The sequence below is a fragment of the Balaenoptera borealis genome (assembly GCF_965194805.1).
Source record: "Balaenoptera borealis genome assembly, chromosome: 13".
Lineage (NCBI taxonomy): Eukaryota > Metazoa > Chordata > Mammalia > Artiodactyla > Balaenopteridae > Balaenoptera > Balaenoptera borealis.
Genome location: NC_138870.1, coordinates 12,686,627 through 12,706,318, shown reverse-complemented (window position 1 = coordinate 12,706,318; position 19,692 = coordinate 12,686,627). Strand labels below are relative to the sequence as shown.

At 39.2% G+C, this 19,692-nt stretch overlaps 1 protein-coding gene across 4 annotated transcripts; it reads left to right on the top strand.

The window, feature by feature from the left end:
• The first annotated feature begins 5,062 nt into the window (after positions 1-5,062).
• On the top strand, positions 5,063-18,759 carry ART4 (ADP-ribosyltransferase 4 (inactive) (Dombrock blood group)). 4 transcript variants are annotated; one of them, XM_082352599.1, is made up of 4 exons: positions 5,063-6,567; positions 9,021-9,729; positions 10,282-10,333; positions 16,936-17,166. In XM_082352599.1, the coding sequence occupies exons 1-4, from the start codon at positions 6,466-6,468 to the stop codon at positions 17,018-17,020; spliced, it is 948 nt and encodes a 315-aa protein (XP_082208725.1). In that variant the 5' UTR covers positions 5,063-6,465; the 3' UTR covers positions 17,021-17,166. The 4 variants fall into 4 exon arrangements, with proteins under 4 accessions (XP_082208725.1, XP_082208722.1, XP_082208724.1 ...); XM_082352596.1 differs by having other exon boundaries at positions 5,063-6,636; XM_082352598.1 differs by lacking the exon at positions 16,936-17,166 and adding an exon at positions 10,501-16,224 and having other exon boundaries at positions 5,063-6,636.
• Positions 18,760-19,692: the final 933 nt, after the last annotated feature.

Below are 19,692 nucleotides of genomic sequence, written 5' to 3'. Positions count from 1 at the left end.
AGGTTAGATAACTTGCTTCATAATGAAGCAATTGAACAATTGTTATAAAATACATTGAAACTATGGATGCTAGTGTCTCCTGAGAACAGTACACCACTTCTGTGATTTCCCTGCCAAAACCGCATAACCTGAATCTAATCATCAGGAAATAACAGGCAAACCTCAATTGAGAGACATTCTACAAAATAACAAAATGCAAAATAACCATTTCAAAAATGTCAAGGTCAAAAAGCAAAATAAATACTGAGTAAATATTCCAGTTTATAGAGACCAAAAAGACTTGACAACTAAGTGCAAATTGTGATCGTGGAAAACAGCTATAAAGACCATTATAGGAACAGTTGATGAAATTTGTATATGGACTATGGATTACAGAATAGTATTGTACAAATGTTAAATTTCTTGATATTGGTAACTGTACTGTGGTTGTGTAAGTGAATGTCCTTGTCATTAGGAAATAAATTCTGAGGTATTTAAGGGTAAAGTGTGCAAAGGGGAGCAAAATAGTTCTCCCCAAAATGTGTCACTTTGGCATGTGGGTTATTTTGAACTGAAGGCAACCAAGACCAGGCAGACTGGAGGAAACATTTTACCTCTCTTCACTGCCTGAAAGAATTTAAATAGGGCCCTGACAGAAAGAGAGCTATCACCAGAGATAACTTTTTATCTCTTTGGCAGGGCAAACATCTAATTACCAAATATCTGCTCTTCTCATCTTCCTGTGATTTGCCCTCATCCCCTTTGAAGCCCCAGGGCCATATCCCATTCCTTAGCCAGAATGGCATACAAGCCTCAATTACCTGACTGCCTTTGGATTTCATATTTTTTATGGGAATCCCACACATACAAAATTAAATTTGTTTTTCTCCTGTTACTTTGTCTTACATCAGTTTAATTTTCAGATGACCAGCCGAAGACCCTATAAGGGAGGAAGGGAAAAATTTCTGCCCCTACAGGTGTTAAATTAATTAAACAAGGAGGCCATGAGACTGAGGTGGTGCTAATACCTTGGCAGCCTATGCAAACAAGCCAAAACCTAAGTCTGTACTGGCCTCAAGGTGGAGAAATCAAAACCCAAGGACTACTCATCACAAACAGCCAATGAGGCTTTTCCAAATATGACAGATGCTAAGCTACAGCCAATCAAACAATTTCCTTGCTTTGCTTTCATCTTTTCTCTATATGTCTCTCCCCAGCTCCTCTCAGTGGAGCAGTCCTAACCACTTCTGTTTGGCAACTGCCCAATTTGAGTGAGTTGATTTTTGCTCAAACTCCTAAAATTTTTTAATATGCCTCAGTTTATTGATTAACAAAGGGCATGATGTCTGCAAATTATTATCAAGTGGTTTAGAAAAAAAGAGAGAGTGATAGAGCAAGTGGGGCAAAATATAATGTCAGCAATCGATGAATGTGGATAGTGTGAATGCAGTTCGTGTGCCTGACCCACAGTGAGGCCAGACAAACCGAAACATTAGAGTTTGGAGCAGAGAAAGGTTTATTGCAGGGCCTTGCAAGGAGAATGGCTCATGTCCTAAAAAACCCCAAACTCCTTGAAGAGTTTCAGCAAAGCCTTTTTAAAGGCCGGGTGAAGGAGGGGTGTTCCAGAGTATGTGATCAGCTCATGTACTGTTCTCTGATTGGTTGATGGTGAGTAACAGGGCAGTTAACCTTATCAATCCTTAGGTGCCAGTAGGTCTGGGGGCTACATTCTCAAGATCATCAAGTAGTTAATTTCTTCCATTTGGTGGTGGTTTTTAGCATCTGAAAAACTCAGGAAATATGCATGAGATACTCTTATCTGCGTTCTTTAAAGAGGAGCTACAGCAGAAAATATGGGGCAGGGGTCTGTACCAGGAAGGCCCCATAGGGTCCTGCTCAGTTACAATAGGGCATGGGAGTTCCTTGAATATACATATGTTCCTTGTACAGAAACTTGCAATGTTTCTCTAAGTTTAAAATTTTATCTAACTAAAAAATTATAAAAAATATGAAATGATTGAAGGAGTTTTGCTCACTTCGGTAAGAGTTTGAGGGTAAAGGAACAGATAAGTTAAAATGTTAAAACCATCCTGACTACCTAATTTTGAGACCATTATCAAACTACTTTCCTTTGGATAACAAGGACTTCTGGCAGTGCCTCCATTAAATTAACTCAGGTCCAAAGGCGTTCAGTAAGATCCAAACAAGGAATGCCAAGAGCCATTTCCAAACCTTGAGGCCAGTGGCAAAAGATACATGCCCCACCCACCTCCCTTCAAAGGCTCTCTAGTGACTACTTCAACCCATGCTCCGAAAGTAGCTTTAAAAAACTAGTCTAGAATGTTCAGAATGTATTCTAGAAAATCAGCAAAACATTTTCTTAAACAGCTGTTTATAAAAAATTTAATAGAAATTAACTTTCACTTTGTTAAACACCCTATGAGTTGTTGGTCTTCAAATATCTGAGTAGCCAACATGCTTTGAGCACCTGCTAAGTGTCAGTGGCATCAGGAAACTGAGGAAACTGCAGAGCAGAAAGGTAAAATACTTGCCTGGGTCAAATGTTAAGGAAGTGATAGAACACGGGATTGAGCGGAAGTATCTTTCTCAAGAACTCATGTTCTATTCATCAGTCAATCTGCTTCTGAGACAGTATAGTTCATGGCTCCATTCCATGATATTTTACATAGTATCTCAATTTCATTGCCAACACGACCCTGCAAGAGTGGCGTTGTCATCTTGGCTTTTATATATAAAGAAGTTGAGACGGAGAACTGACATTACTTATTCAGATTCACAAAAGCTGGGAAATCATGGAAGCAAAATACCAACACAGTTCTGTACAACTTCAAGACCCATATCCCTTTTACCCATCAAGACAGCAGATTGCATTTTGAAGAACTGGGCATCATTAAGAAAATGGTAACTGGGTGAACATCAAGCTCTAAATTAACTAATATTAAATTTTCTCATGGGAACTTTAATAAAATAGCCCTCAAGGCAAAAGATGATTTTTTTCAATGACTCTAAACATTGTCAGAAAACTTTATTTTAATCAAAAATATACACACACTCACACACCAGACCTGTGGCCTTTCCCTACCCAGATATTACTGTTGGTGTTCTCTTGCTTCCCTCCCTCTTTCCCTTCTTCTGTCTCAGTCTCTTTTCTCTGTTTCTGTCTCTCTGTCTCGCTCTTCCTCCCTCCCTCCTCCCTCCTCCTCCCCACCTTTAAATTCCAGCTGTACAAAAAGATTACAAAGGTTCCTGCTGCCCTCTAGTGGTCTTATTTTGGAAGCGGCAGTCACATTAGGAAAATCAACAAAACCTTCACAGACAATAATAATAAAATGACAGTTAACAAGGAAGTTCCCTGGCCGTCCAGTGGTTAGGATTGGGCGCTGTCACTGCCGAGGGCCCGCGTTCAGTCCCTGGTTGGGGAACTAAGATCCGGCAAGCCACGCGGCACGGCCAAAAAAAAAAAAATGACACTTACAGTCCTTTAGAATTTTTGGAGACAGTGGGCCAGGGAGGTAAGTGGAAAGCGCCTGCGATCACTGACAAGTTATTTGCCCTCACAGAGTTTCAGCAAATACACCCATAAAGTGGAGGTTAAAATATCTCTTCCTTATAGTTGTATTGTGGGTTGAGATAACATACCAAAACGTCTTGAAGCACAGTACACTCTCCAGAAAAGGTAATTATTATCACATTATTTATTTTTGACAACTCTACAAGGTTAAGGAAACTGAAGCTCAGCACAGCTTGCAGGGTGTTTTTTTTAACTTAACTCAGCTACCAACCTGTAGAACTAGACCCATAATCCAAGTTTTTGGACTCTAATTTTAGTTCTCTTCATGAAACCTCAGTATCCCAAATTAACAGTTGATAACAAGGAATCTTAAGAACTATTAAAATCTTAAAGGGATATTTTCATACACTACTCATGTTTTCAGTGAAGTCCAAAACTATATACATTTCATTGATAAGTGATCACATCTCTAAATTGTGTCTTAAAATTGCAAGAAGAAAAGCACACAAAGATTTATGTCCAAAACATGTTCATAAGTCATTGTTTGTAATAGTACAAAGTTGAAAACAGGCTAAATGTAATACATTTATTCAACAAACTTTGGTACAAATAAGAATGTTTTGGTACAAATAATAATGTTTTTATTTATTAAAAAATTTCTCAGTGCCAGGTGCTGTTAAAGGGTTATAAATGTATCAAAGCATTCAGAGAGGTAAGTACTATTATTATCTCCCCTTAACAAATTGAGGAGGGACTTCCCTGGTGGTTCAGTGGTTAAGACTCCGGGCTTCCACTGCAGGGGGCCCAGGTTCCATCCCTGGTCCGGGGACTAAGATCCTGCATGCTGCACGGTGAGACCAAAAAAACAAAACAAAACAAAAAACCGTATGAGGAAACTGAGGAACAGAGAAGCTAAGTACCTTACATGAGGTCAAACATCAAGTAGGAGAGCCAGGAACTGAACTGACATGTCTTTCTCAAGAGTCCGTGTCCTATTCACCAATCTGTTTTTGTGACAGTATAGTCCATGGATCCACCCCATATTTCACTGCATGGTAGCACTGATGGTAGAATATTGTACAGCCATAAAAAAACTTGTTTTCAGTAAGTATTAAGTTACATGTGGGCATGCTTACATTAAAACATTAAGGGAGGGGCTTCCCTGGTGGCGCAGTGGTTGAGAATCCGCCTGCCAATGCAGGGGACACAGGTTCGAGCCCTGGTCTGGGAGGATCCCACATGCCGCGGAGCAACTGGGCCCGTGAGCCACAACTACTGAGCCTGCGCGTCTGGAGCCTGTGCTCCGCAACAAGAGAGGCCGCGATAGTGAGAGGCCCGCGCACCGCGAGGAAGAGTGGCCCCCACTTGCTGCAACTAGAGAAAGCCCTCACAAAGTAACAAAGACCCAACACAGCCAAAAAAAAAAAAACATTAAGGGAAATCAATTATACTTCAATTTTTTAAAAAGGGAAACATAAGATGTAGAAGAAAAAAATAAGGGAAAAAACAGCATGCAAAATTGCACGCATTATTTCAGTCCTAGAATGTGTGTGTGTGTGTGTGTGTAAAACCAAAATCTAAATCTAAATAGTACCTTTTTCCAGATGATGGGTTATTGGTAATTTTGTTTCCTCCTTTATATTTTTCTAGATATTCTGAACTTTTGTTATGAGACATAACTGCTGTGATTATCAGAAAATTTAGTTTAAAAATATTTACTGTTGCTGAAAAAAATACCAGAATTTCCAAGAACAAGATTTCATTTCCCTTCACAGTTAAATAATGAATCGGAAAGTGTAAGTGGGAAAGATTTGCAAGAAAAACAATTACCCCAAGCACTGGGAACAGAGGAAGGATGTTCAGACTAGAAAGGGAAGTGTCTAAGAGATAGTGTTTCATAGGACATTTATGCTGAATGAACACAGCACGCTGGAACCTGTTCTTGATCGATGTCACCTACTTTTGAGTGCTGTCGGCTGCTCAGAGGCTGTCTTCTGACAGTGGTCATTTGGATTCGCTACAGACTGAAACAGTGTGGATTGAGAATCTGATGCCTTTAGAAGAGAAAACATAGAAGATCTGTGATCTGAACAGGTATAATTTCTAGAATGGACGATTTCAAACGTGCAGTGGAAAAGCAGCAAAGAGAGCTTTCTTTTTGGCAGTAACCCTACTGTTTTGCTTCGTGGCAGTCCCTTCTGGGCAGGGCCTATCAGCAGTACCAGATGAGCCCAACATAGGCCCACCTTGAGGTGGCATCTTCCCAGGGACCTGCACAAGCCAATCATATCACTCAAAGGCTGCAGCTCAGGATAAGACCACTTGGCCCCAAACACCATACGGTTCATTCCTTTTCCTGCCGCCTTTTTTTTCTTTTATTTATTTATTTATTCATTTTTGGCTGCGTTGGGTCTTTGTTGCTGCATGTGAGTTTTCTCCAGTTGCAGAGAGCGGGGGCTACTCATTGTTGCGGTGTGCACGGGCTCTAGGCGTAGGGCTTCAGTAGTTGTGGTGCAGGGGCTTTGTTGCTCCGCGGCATGTGGGATCTTCCCTGACCAGGTCTCGAACCCGTGTCCCCTGCATTGGCAGGTGGATTCTTAATCACTGTGCCACCAAGGAAGCTCCTTCCTGCCTTCTTAAGAAAGTTAAGGCTAAGCTGGTGATCCTGACTCTTAACAAGACTTTGGAATTTCCCAGCATGGAGATTAGATCAGGATTTTTTTTAAGTTGGAGACTAATTTGAGTTCACTACAGAATCCCTTATTTGGTGCACAAGTCTGGCTATTCAACAGAGATTTCAGCTTTGCAAGTCAGTTGGAGTTGATTTCTTCCCTTGGAAACTGCTGGTTGGTGGTGGTCAACAGAAGTCTCAACATAGACATAGGCGAGGAAGGTTCTTGCTGAGACTCACCCCAAGAAAACCCCAAAGGAGCACCCTGAGAACTGATTTCAGGATGAAGCTGCAAGGGCGAAGAAGTGCTTTTAACACCAACAAATGCTGCCCTTTGACCAACAGATGCAGAAGGATTCTTCTCCCAAATACTGCAGCCCCCGAGGTGAGAATCTGGCTCCTAAGAGGGCAACTTCCTCTCCTGCTGCTGTGCTCAAGTCTGCAGAGACCCACGGTGAGTTACCACGGAGGAGGTGATCTCTTTATGATCAGGGCTGCAATGGAGCATTCTCCTGGTGCAAACTTTAGATGACCTTTAGTCCCTTGAGATATAATTTCACTTAGACATTTTAACTAACAAGTAATGCTGGCAAAGAGGGTTGAAAACGATTATTAAAAATAGTGGAGTTCTTTACAGTTTACAGATTTGGCATCACAGAAGCTAGAGGCATAGCATTTTTTTCTTGATTCTCCATAAAATTTAAGTAAAACATTGCTTCTGTAGGACAAAGCAAAATCAACCAAGTCTATTTGGCTTTATCCTGTATCATATGGATCAACTCAAAAGAGGCATTATAAAGTTCTATATAATGAAAAATAACCTAATGTTAAAACAGTTTCAGTGAGCCCAGACTCTTGCATCTTCCCATAAATAGAACAGCACTAAATTCCTTAATTTTAATGTCTGGTTTTCTTTAATTAACAGTAATCTTTTCATGTTCTGAGTACCTGCCCTTTGTTACAAAACTCCTATATATCCTAGCTCCCCCCTCACCTCCTCAGAGCAGTTCTCTTGGTGTTACTTGAGATGCCATCTCCCGGGCTTAAAGTCCTAAAAATTCCCACCGAATAAAACATAACTCTCAACTTTAAAAAAAAAAAGAAAGAAAGAAAACAGAATACCCATTTGATATCTAGTAATAGATTAAAGTTTTGGAGTTTACAAGGTTTGATAGAAGATATTTTTTATTTTGTTTTGGCTTAAATAGATTCTGTAGAACTATTTGCAAATCTGCTATAAAGAATTATCAGTTAAAATCATTTAAGCAGTCTTAAAATTTTGTTCCAGTTTACACACAACTAGATGACTTCTCACCATAAATAACATAGTAAAAATACCAAATGGTATGCTTTGGGGTTCCAACTACAACACTGTTGACATTCACTGGATGGAATTTTATCTCTTAATATGTTCCTTAGTAAGTACTGTTCATTAGGAAAGCATCATTTCTTTGCCAAGAAGGAAACACCTTGAAATTTACATAACTGAAAAATATGGCTCTAATTATGGACGGATGATACGTAATGAACTTGTCTTCAAATCTCTAACTTTAATTTAATACGCACTGGGTATAAGTAATATTCCATTGGCTACCCATGAGAAAATGTCTTTTTCCCACTCCTGGTTTCTAAGAAGGACTTTACCAGGAACCCCAATGACCTCTGTCCAACCCTTTCCTCACATCGCTCCCCTGGAGGTGGACAGACGTTACTTGACTGGTAACGTCAGGAAGAATAACTGGATATGCTGTGTTTGCTCTTCTTCCTCCTGAGAATTAACCCAATGGCAAAAGGCATGAGTTCTGTGTTCCTCCCATGACAAGAATCTCACCTAGACAGGCTGCAATCCAATACTGCCTGCAGCTAAGTGGGCAAGTCAGCTCATTCTGGGGTTTACCCTTAACAAGCCCACCAGCCATCAGACCTAAAGATGGGTGCTCCAACGTGTTCTCATTCACTAGTAAAAATTATATTTTAGCCTTCATATTTCAAGTCCTGAGCAGAGGAGAGGGTTGTCATTTACTGGGGGGCCCCTTGGAGAACCCAACATTACTCATCACGTAAGTCTTTTCTTAAATCAAAGCCAAAGACTTAATATAGGTTTTAGGTATTCATAAAAGAGATATTCCTTATAACACCCGTGTGAGAATGTGAAGGGGTTAGGAGAGGAAACATAGTATAATTAAACTTTGATTATTAATTTTTTTCTTCAAAATACTCAATATGCAAAAAGACTGTTTTCACTGATACAAAAAGAGTCACTTCCTCCGTGGGGAGATGAGGATTTTTTGTGCTTTCAGTAATATTTGTCAAACCAAATTCAACATCTAGCATGGGTCACAGATACAGGAAGGACTGGATCAGTGTAATGGTTATGAGTGAAACTTACTTCAGCAAATACTGATATTGAGCAGACAGCTTGGTCTTATACAGTGTAGCAAATCTGCTACCACACCATAAAAATTTAAAAAACAGAAACTTCAATTAAATAGAGTCGGGAGACCAGAAAGGGGAGCTCTCATGTAGCAGAGTCCAACAGGAAGAAGAAAAACACCTCTTCTTTCCTGGCAAGGACTGGGCGAATGTAAAGCCATGAACTCTTTGTTTACTATACCCTCCCATCTTCCTTTTCTTCTCTATGAAAGCATTCTTCTTCCCTTGCCCTGTAGGGACTTGTACATGGCGCACCGCAGTCACAGAGCCTGAATTGCAACTCTCTGCTGATCCTGAATAGACCTATCTTTGCTGCAGAAATACCTGGCACTCTATTCACTTCAGGTCAACAAGATTCACCATCGGATTTGAAAAATTAAAATCAAGATTTTTCTTTCCTTATAGGTCGCAGTTAAAATTGACTTTGACTTGGCACCAAGTTCCTTTGATGATCAGTACCAAGGCTGCAGCCAACAAGTCATGGAGGACCTGATTCAAGGGGATTATTTTACAAAAGAACTAGAATCTGGTAGGAATTACCACAGGGTCTGGCAACGTGCACACTTAACCTGGTTGAGACAAGGAAAAGCTCTCCCTGAGAACATGACTATTACACATGCTGTGGCCATCTTGGTTTATTCATCGAACGACAGTGTTCGTTCAGACTTCTCCAGAGCCATGGCCAGTGCTGCTGGGTCTCCCCAGCAATATAAACATTCATTCCATTTCAAGTATCTACACTACTACCTGACCACGGCAATCCAGCTGCTGAGGAAAGAGGTTGTCACAAGGAATGACTCTCCGTGTTATGAGGTGCACCATGAGGTGAAGGGCGTTTACTTGGAAGCCCCCATGGGTGCCACCATTCGCTTTGGCCAATTCCTCTCCACCTCTCTCCTGAGAGAAGAGGCACAGAAGTTTGGGGACCAAACTCTATTTACCATATTGACCTGCCTGGGGGCACCTGTACAAGACTTCTCTCTCAAGAAGGAGGTCCTGGTCCCTCCCTATGAGCTGTTTGAAGTTGTAAATACGAGCTACCACCCAAGAGGAAATTGGTTGCAATTGCGGTCAGCTGGGACCCAGAGCACGTATAACTGTCAGCTGCTAAAAGGTATTGTTATTGATCCAAATTGAATCCACTTTTACCAGGATTGCAGGCCACCATTTATTTTTTAATCTTTTCAAAGAAATATTTATTTATTAATTTTAATTTTTTCTTTTTCTTTTTTAAATTTTTATTGGAGTATAGTTGATTTACAATGTTGTGTTAGTTTCAGGTGTACAGCAAAGTGAATCAGTTATACATATACATATATCCACTCTTTTTTAGATTCTTTTCCCATATAGGTCATTATAGAGTATTGAGTAGAGTTCCCTGTGCTATACAGTAGGTCCTTATTAGTTAGCTATTTTATATATAGTAGGGTGTATACATCAATCCCAATCTCCCAATTTATCCCTCCCCCCATTTTCCCTCCTGGTAACCATAAATTTATTTTCTACATCACTATTCTTTTATAAAAGTTGTTTTTCTGAGTGAGCTTGGGGGGAAAAGGCCAAAAACATGGGTATTGGCCTTCAGTAATGGTGGAATTGGCAGATTAGAGAAAACTCACCTTGTTTCTTGGTTTCTCCTCTCTTCTTTCTCCTCACCTACCTGTAGGAAAATGTGCTTTGCAATGGCACGGATATACGGGGCATTCTAGACAGAGAGAGTAAGTATCTCTACTGGAAAAGGTAGTGCATAAAATATAGCATTTTACCTTCTCCCTCAAGCTCATTTTTTGTCATGGTCATTTCATGAACAAGAAGTGCTAAAAATAAAGCAGGAGGTGTGATTTTTTCATCCACTCCTATCTATTAATCATCTTCTCTGTTCCAGGAACTGGGATAGGAGGACCCAGGCGATACAAAATGAATAAAGCAAAATTACTATCCTAGGAGGATTTTTAGTCTAATGAGAAGTGGAAATATGAACAAATGTCTACACACAAGAGCACTAAGTATACACCAGATGTTTAAGCAATGGTTATGGTTGCTCGGTGAAGGAAGCTGCTCGTTCTCTCTGGGGAAAGTGAGAAGGCTTCACGATAGGAGACCACTTGGGACTTGAAGTAGGAATGGGGGTTTTCAGTGAAAAAAGAGAGAAAAAGTCATTTCAAGCAGAAAAAAGCATATATTGAATCACAGAGATTTCAAACAGCCTGGTATCTTCAGGGAAATTTTGAAATTCTGGATGGCTGGAATGTAGGGTGTGTAGGACAGAGGAAGAGGCCAAGAGTAGAAAGGAAGTAGGAGACTCATAGGGGCTGGAGAGTTCTGATGGGGCCAGATTGTTTAAAAAAAAAACTCTTGTATTCCATGCCAAGGACTTTCAAACTTCATGCTGTAAGTAGTGAGAAACCATTAGAAGTCTGTAAGGAATGGAGTATCAATCAGATCAGTATTGTAGCAAGATCCTTGGTGATATTGTGAAAAATGAACCAAAGCAGGAGAAATGAGGGTTATCACAATAAAAATATGTGAGTCTCTTTTTAGAAAAACATGTGACTGATTCCATTTTATCCTTGTATGTTGCCAGCCACAGTCGTTTGACAGAGCAAATGCTGTGCAAATTCGGTAGCAAATGCTGTACCCTGTTTGATTCCGAAAGAGGAAGACTGTCCTTATCCACATGTGCATTCGTTTACACTCAAAGTCAACTGCAGCCCAGCTACAGGGTCTACCTTTGAAATATTCCCAAATCTTCCTCTACCCCATCATCACTGCTGCTGTTAATAATTCAGCCTGTCAGCATTTCTCAACACGTCAGGGCTGCAGTGTTGCAAATGTCCTCAAACTGGCATCCACACTGAGGTCAAGGTCCTGCTCACTCTGGCCTATCTGTAAGGCCAGAAACAGTCATTTCCATTAACTGATAAGTAACACTCTGCTTATTGCAACATCCTGGAGCAGTATTAGATTGATGCAAACATGAACAATGGGAGAAGGGAGGCGGCATGTTTTTCTTATCTGAGAGTCCTTCACTGGGAGGGAGTAAGGTCAGTGGTCTCCCCAGCCCTGTTTTTCTAGATGGGTGCTGTTGCCCACTTGCCTTCTGACCAATCACCTGGACTAACCGTTCACCTCAGCCTGGGGAATTCACAGGATCTAATTTCTCATGAAACTGGAATCCTCTCAGGAAACTGTTTCTTCTCCTTTCGATCTTTTCACCAGCAGAAGCCACAAACTATTCTATGTCCCCAAAAGTCCCTGTGAGCCAGTGACTTATGTTTCCTCCTCCGGTTCCCTTTTAATCTGACAGACGCAATATGTGAAAAGCAACATGAAGGCATTTAAAATGGGTCAACCAGGGACACTGCAGTTCTCCCAATGAAGAGACGGTAGATCAAAGAGCAGAGCTTCCCCAGTCCTTCAATGTATTTCAAAATTGCTTCCATTAAGCTGTAACTGAAGTTCTCAAGTTCAAAGAGTTCCTAGGAATCTGTGGCCTTCAAAGAGTCAAGAGGTCAAATTGGTAGCATAACACATTGACGGGAGTGAGTTGGCAAAAGAAAAATTGTTTAAGACATTCTAAACTAATAGCTTTTGCTTCTAATTCTTCTCTCACCCCTCCCATGACCTATACTTGTTACCATAGAAACATGTTTTCAGGCCCATTGGAAGACTCAAAATATGTTATGTTAGTTATTTGTCCTTAAATGTTGCTTCTTTCAGCAAAATAATCTGTGCCAAAAATCTGTAGACACTCAAATACATGCTCTGTTCTGTATCATTGGACTCACAAAGAAGAGGGGTTTATTTGCGAAAATGTTTCACATAATTAAAATTCTTAAGCATGCTTCTAGAAAAAAATGTAGTCAATTGTTTGTAGTCAGTGTGGTTTTACATGCTAATCTTGCCAGTTACTAGCAGTGAGAATACAGGCAAATGGCTGAGTCTCTCTGTGCCTCAGTTTCTTTATATATAAAATGGGAACAATTTTTAAAAATAAAACTTACCTTGTAAGATTCTGGTGAAGAGAAAACGAATGAACGCATGCAAAAGCTCTTAGAACTGTATGTGACACATGTAAGTAAGTAATCAAAACTCTTTAGCTACTATTACTATTACCATTATAAGTCTTTATTTTATTAACCTACTGTTTCCTATTTTCTTTTACTCTGGGCTTCAGTTATCCCAAAGTAATTTTCCCTATTTGTGGCATCACACTTACCTTGAAGTAGCATGTCTGTCTCAGACGAATGGATGAAAGAATGAGTAATTGGATGAATCTGGAGACCACAGGGCATGATGCGTAGAGCAGAGATGGTGGAACCAGTGAGAGCTGGGCATATGTTAGTAGCTCTGTGGCCTTGTGCAAATGACAAATCTGAGCCTGTTTCTTCATTTATAATATGGGGGCAATACTTGCCTGGAGGGAATGTTGCGATAGCACTTGTTACCCACCCTCTCAAACACAATTGAAAAATTCTGGGAAAGTACTTTGCACATGGAGCCGGGATAATAGTTTAATAGCACAAATGTCTACTTCAGTAATATTGACAGTTAGAATAGAAAGAAAGGAAGAGACAGAAGAAATACATTTTTTTTGGCCATGCCATGCGGCTTGCGGGATCTTAGTTCCCCCACCAGGAATCGGACCCGGGACCCCTTCAGTGGAAGCACGGAGTCTTAACCACTGGACCACCAGGGAAGTCCCATAGACAACATTCTAAAAGAATAACACTCATCACTCTAAATTTTGACAGAAAGAGGTTATAGATAACATTTACCACCAAATAAGATTAACTAGATATACTGCAGTCACTTTTACCTTTTTTTTTTTTTGCTTTTTTCAAGAGATTGAATATGTATTTCTGAACAATCTAACTCACAGATTCAGACTTCATGAGATAAAAGGCATAATAATTATGCATTTCTCACCAGACTATATACCTAAGGCAGAGGTGACCAAATTCAGGTTATAATACACCAATAAAATGGTATTTGTATAGAAATTTAGTTTACAAAAGGCTTTCACACACATTATCTGTTTAATTCTTACAACCACCTGTACTTTGGGCTATTGACCCCCCTATAATGATGTGAGCACTGAGGATTAGAAAGGTTAAATGGTTTTTGTAAGATTATTCAAGCAGGCTATAAATAACAAAAGTGAGACCCTTTCCCATTTTTTCTGACAAAAAGTCCAGGACAATTTTCTCTGTAGGTCACTTTCAGGAGATTTATTTTGCCATTCAAAAATGTTATTGAGAACCTACAATTGGTTTCAATCTTCTGTGACTCTGACTATTGACATTATAAACACACTTCACATTCATATAAATATACAAATACGTTCACACAAATGTATATATAACAAGATAATAGTTGATCTTTTCACATTCATTTAACTAGTGTTTTTTATCTTAACCTATTTTATTACATTATTAAAGATTGATGGCCATGACCTACTGAATTGATGTCACAAACCATTAATGGGATCACAACCTCCAATTTGAAAAGTACTGTCCTAGGGACAGAGGGAATAAAAAGCATTGAATAGTCTAGAAGAAAAGTAAAGACAAATACAAAAGTAAAGTTAATGTGAGTTGTTCTGAAATGAGAAATTTTGTAGATTGTAATTCATTTAATTCACAGATTTTTTTCATTTATTCTCCTAAATATATTGTCTGCCTGTGTGAAAATAATAATAATAATGTGAGGTAGAAATGATAATGACCGTATGAGAGGTAGAGAAAAAGTATCAAGAGAGTTAGGAAAGAAAAGTTACTTTAACCTGAGAAAATAAAATTGAAATAAGCTATTTTTAATATCCTAGTTATTATGAAGGGAGCTTAAGAGGTGGTTTTGAAGGGTGAGTATGATTACCACATAGTAATGTCTCTATATTTGTCTCTTACTTGAACATTAGCATAATCACAGTGAAGCAAAGTGAAGAGTAGTGGTGGTGATCCTAGTATTTCCAAAAACCTGGAGGTGCTCTCATTTTACAGATGAGAAAACTGAGGCCCAATGAAAGTAACAAAAATGATCACAGTCAAGCATCTAGGGGTAGAGCTTCAATACCAAAGCCAATTACACCCTCAAATCATAATCTTTCTGTTACATTGTTTCCTTGTCAATCAGTTGCTGACAACTCTTCAGTAGAATCTTATCCCATGAAAAAGTGAGAAAGGGTGGGGTTAGAGGTCTGTGTGATCTCTAGCCTCAATGAAGAGAAAACAAAACAGAAAATGCTTAAGAATCATTCTAAGGAGTGACCTGCTAAAGTGGTATTGATCGTTCCTAGGTCCCTGTGAGAATTCAGATGATACAATTTTAACACAAACTTTGACAAAAGCTTAGAAATAAGTATGCATTATTAATTTTTCTTATCTAAGAAAAGTGGGGTTTTGAAAATTACTGTTGGTAATTTTCCAAATAGAAATTCCAGGAAACTCAAGGGATCTTATATATTACGTGGAAGTAATGGAAAAGTATTTCCCCATCATCTGATCATCCTATCAAACAATATGGTCATCAAACAATTGAGGCAATCACAAAGTTGAATGATTTTCTACCTCAAATGTCTTTTCTATGCTAAATAATCAGCAAAGGCTGGTTGAAAAGGAGATTCCACTCTTTAGAGCATTTTTAAATTTTTATTTATTTATTTTATTTATTTTATTTTTGGCTGCATTGGGTCTTCGTTGCTGCACATGGGGCCCTCTCTAGTTGTGGCGAGCGGGGGCTACTCCTCACCGCGTGCACGGGCTTCTCATTGCAGTGGCTTCTCTTGTGGCGGAGCACAGGCTCTAGGCACGTGGGCTCAGTAGTTGTGACTCGTGGGCTCTAGAGCGCAGGCTAAGCAGCCGTGGCCCACGGGCTTAGCTGCTCCGCGGCACGTGGGATCCTCCTGGACCAGGGCTTGAACCCGTGTCCCCTGCATTGGCAGGCCGACTCCTAACCACTGCACCACCAGGGAAGCCCTAGAGCATTTTTTAAAGGTTTACATCTTCCATCTCATTCTATATCCTTATCCCATTGTACTCCCAATTAGTAGTTACACCTGACAATAATTTTTTATATTTCAGTGTTTCTTCCATCAGCCACATCTTAGTGGCTGCTAACCTTTCCCATGAAGAGTGTGTACGTGTAGGCAGTATACACACACACACACACACACACACACACACACACACACACCAAACAGGACTGTGTGAATTGTTTTTGCTCACCTTGTAATAAAAAAAAATTTGATGAATGGACATGCAATATATGGAGAGATCATACAGTGGTTAAAAATACAGAGTTGAGCCAGACTACCTAAGTCTGATGGCTGCCTACACTACTTACTAGATGCGTGATGTTTGACAAGTTTCTTCACATCTCTGTGTCACAGTTTTATCAACTAAAAAATGAGGATAATGAGGATAAATGCCTCATAGTTTTTGTGTGGATTAAATGAGTTAATTTATAGCAAGTGCTTAAAATGATCCCAGCACAGAGTAAGCCTTTAATCAACGTTCACTTTCATAATGGTGATAAAGATGGTGATAATTAAGATGGGGATGATGGTAATGGTAATAATTCTGCTGCTGATGATGATAAAGATGGGAAATCCGGAGATCTCTACCCCCAACTTGCTGGGTACCTGAGGTACACCTCTTAACCTCTTGGTACCTGTTTTATCATCTGCAAAATAAGCAAGCTGTCAGAGAACTCTAAGAGAGAATATTTTTTTTAAAGTGGCTAGCTTCACACTATTTACAATAGCCAGGTCATGAAAGCAACCTAAATGCCCATCAACAGACGAATGGATAAAGAAGATGTGGTATATATATACAATGGAATATTACTCAGCCATAAAAAGGAACGAAATTGGGTCATTTGTAGACACGTGGATGGACCTAGAGACTGTCATACAGAGTGAAGTAAGTCAGAAAGAGAAAAACAAGTATCATATATTAAAGCATATATGTGGAATCTAGAAAAATGGTACAGATGAACTGGTTTGCAAGGCAGAAATACAGACACAGATGTAGAGAACAAACGTATGGACACCAAGGGGGGAAAGTGGCAGGGCGGGTGGGATGAACTGAGAGACTGGGACTGACATGTATACACTAATATGTATAAAATAGATAACTAATAAGAGCCTGCCGTATAAAAAATAAATTAATTTTTAAAAAATTGCTAGCTTCAAATATTTTTGTTAGGAATTTTCTAAGTTTAAAAAGTAAACCAAAGGAGAAATGAGGTGGTTTTAAAAAAAAAATCTCTGCTACCTAAAACATCTCTAACTCTTTTTATGTTTTTTTTGTTTTCACAGCTTCCAGCAAAAAGTGCATCCCGACTCCCATAGTTATTGCTTCTCTCTCATTTTTGACCTGTGTCATCATCTCTTCCAAAAGTAGAGCATAAAGGAAGGTTGTGGTTTTTGCCTTCCCTGTACCCTTTTGCTTTATTCCAGTCAGGGCACCCTGAATACCCGTAAAGAATCATTCTGCCCAGCTATCAACTGATTCAGAGCTGGCTCAGTCCACTGCCTATGGGTAGACCTGTAGGTATATTTCTTCTTCATGGATACAGAGATTCATGTGGGGTAGAAAATGACTCAATCTGAGCCTGTGAGACATAATCAGGGTACTTTATTGGAATTGGGGCTGGGAGTGGGTTGGGGGCCATTTTTTTTTTTTTTTTTGAGTGGAGATTAGTGAAAGCAGAATATGAGCCTAGAATCGCTAGCAGCTATCTTGCCACTGAGAAGAGAGACCCTATCTTCCCAAGAATGGAGCTAACACAATGAAAGAAGAGCTGCGAAATGAAAAGAAAGTGAATCTTGGTGAGAGTCTATGTGCCCCTAAATCCAACTGTGCCTGAAACTGGATACCATGGGCTTTTTCATTACATAAATCAATAAATTATATCTTTGCTTCAATAATTTGAATTAAATTTTCTGTCTTAAACAATTGAAGGAGTGTTATGATGAATACAATGATTTTCCCTTATTTTTTATTTAATGATCCTAAATATTAGGAACAAATCAGAGACTCTTGAGTTAGAAAGCAAAGGACAAATTCATCAAATGAGAAAGTGTTGAGCCCCAGAGGCATACTTAAGGTGTGAAATTTCTTTAGAGATTTTTTTTCCCTGATGTCAAGCAATTTTATTATTTTTAAATTTTTCTTAGAGATTTTTATCATCATTCAAGACCAAACCAATGTAGTCTCAGATGGGAGGAAACATGGAAACCCAAGAAACAAAAGGGAAAGTTAATGAAAGATGTTAGTGGAATCTCATTGACTGCCAGTAATGGGGAGTTGCACACAGGTTTCTTCTAAAGTATTACAAAAGTTAAAATTTAAACTCATATGTTAAGTCACAGAGGACTTTATGGCAAATTAGATTTTAAGCCTTCATCACAAATTTAAGCACATTTGTTAGGAAAACAAGTGTATGTATGTGGAGATAAAGGAGGAAAAAAATCTAATTACCAAGGAAATATCAAAGATATATTAAGTCCCCATTATGTGCAAACAGTTAAAAAGAAGTATAAATCATCGAATTTCACAGCTGGGAATATTCTCCGACTCTTCTTTCAGGTAGTAGACAAGATAAGTGGGGTGATGGGGGATTGCTAGGTCTCTAAAGACCCTGCTAATTGGGCTAAATGGGGTGAAGGTGAGAGCTAGTTCCATACCTTTGAATTCTGAAAGGCCAGGCTACTTAGCTCCTCTGAGATTTAGATAAGAAGCAAGCATTTTTTTAAAGAGAAAATAGGATTTAAAATTTTAAACAAGAAAATGTTTAAATGAGGAAAAATCTTAGGTATTCTCAGAAAGGAAAATTCCAATAGAGAACTAGAGTTAACTGCTTTTAAAGTAGTAAATTCCATACTTCTTAAAAAGAAAAAAAACAAACTACAGCTATTAATTGCCTTTCTTGTTCGTAACAAAGTTCCTATTAGGTATCATGTGAAATATGGCAATCTTTTTTTTTTAACTGGAGTATAATCACTTTACAATGTTGTGTTAGTTTCTGCTGTACAATGAAGTGAATCAGCTATATGTATACATATATCCCTTCCCTCTTGGACCTCCCTCCCCACCCCATCCCACCCATCTAGGTCATCACAGAGCACCGAGCTGAGCTCCCTGTGCTATACAGCAGCTTCCCACTAGCTATCTATTTTACACATGGTAGTGTATATATGTCAATCCTAATCTCCCAATTCATCCCACCCTTCCCTTCCCTCCTGTGTCCACCCATCTGTTCTCTACGTCTGTGTCTCTATTCCTGCCCTGCAAATAGGTTCATTTGTACCATTTTCTAGATTCCACATATATGCGTTAATGATACGATACTTGTTTCTCTCTGACTTACTGCACTCTGTATGACAGACTCTAGGTCCATCACATCTCTACAAATGACCCAATTTCGTTCCTTTTGATGGCTGAGTAATATTCCATTGTATATATGTACCACATCTTCTTTATCCAGTCATCTGTTGATGGACACTTAGGTTGTTTCCACATCCTGGCTATTGTAAATAGTGCTGCAATGAACATTGGGGTACATGTGTCTTTTTGAGTTATGGTTTTCTCAGGGTATATGCCCAGTAGTGGGATTGCTGGGTCAGATGGTAGTTTTAATTTTAGTTTTTTAAGGAACCTCCATACTGTTCTGCACAGTGGCTGTATCAATTTACATTCCCATTAACAGTGTAAGAGGGTTCCTTTTTCTCCACACCCTCTCCAGCATTTATTGTTTGTAGGTTTTTTATGATGGCCATTCTGACCAGTGTGACGTGATACCTCATTGTAGTTCTGATTTGCACTTCTCTAATAATTAGTGATGTTGAGCAACTTTTCATGTGCCTCTTGGCCATCTGTATGTCTTCCTTGGAGAAATGTCTATTTAGGTCTTCCGCCCATTTTTTGATTGGGTTGTTTGTTTTTGAAATATGGCAATCTTGAGAGCATACACTCATTTGCAATTCATGAGAGCTCAAGACTTTTTGGTAGGCAAATTGATTTGTCTAACTTTTTTCCCCAATACAAGCACATCTCAGAAATCCTACTTCTAT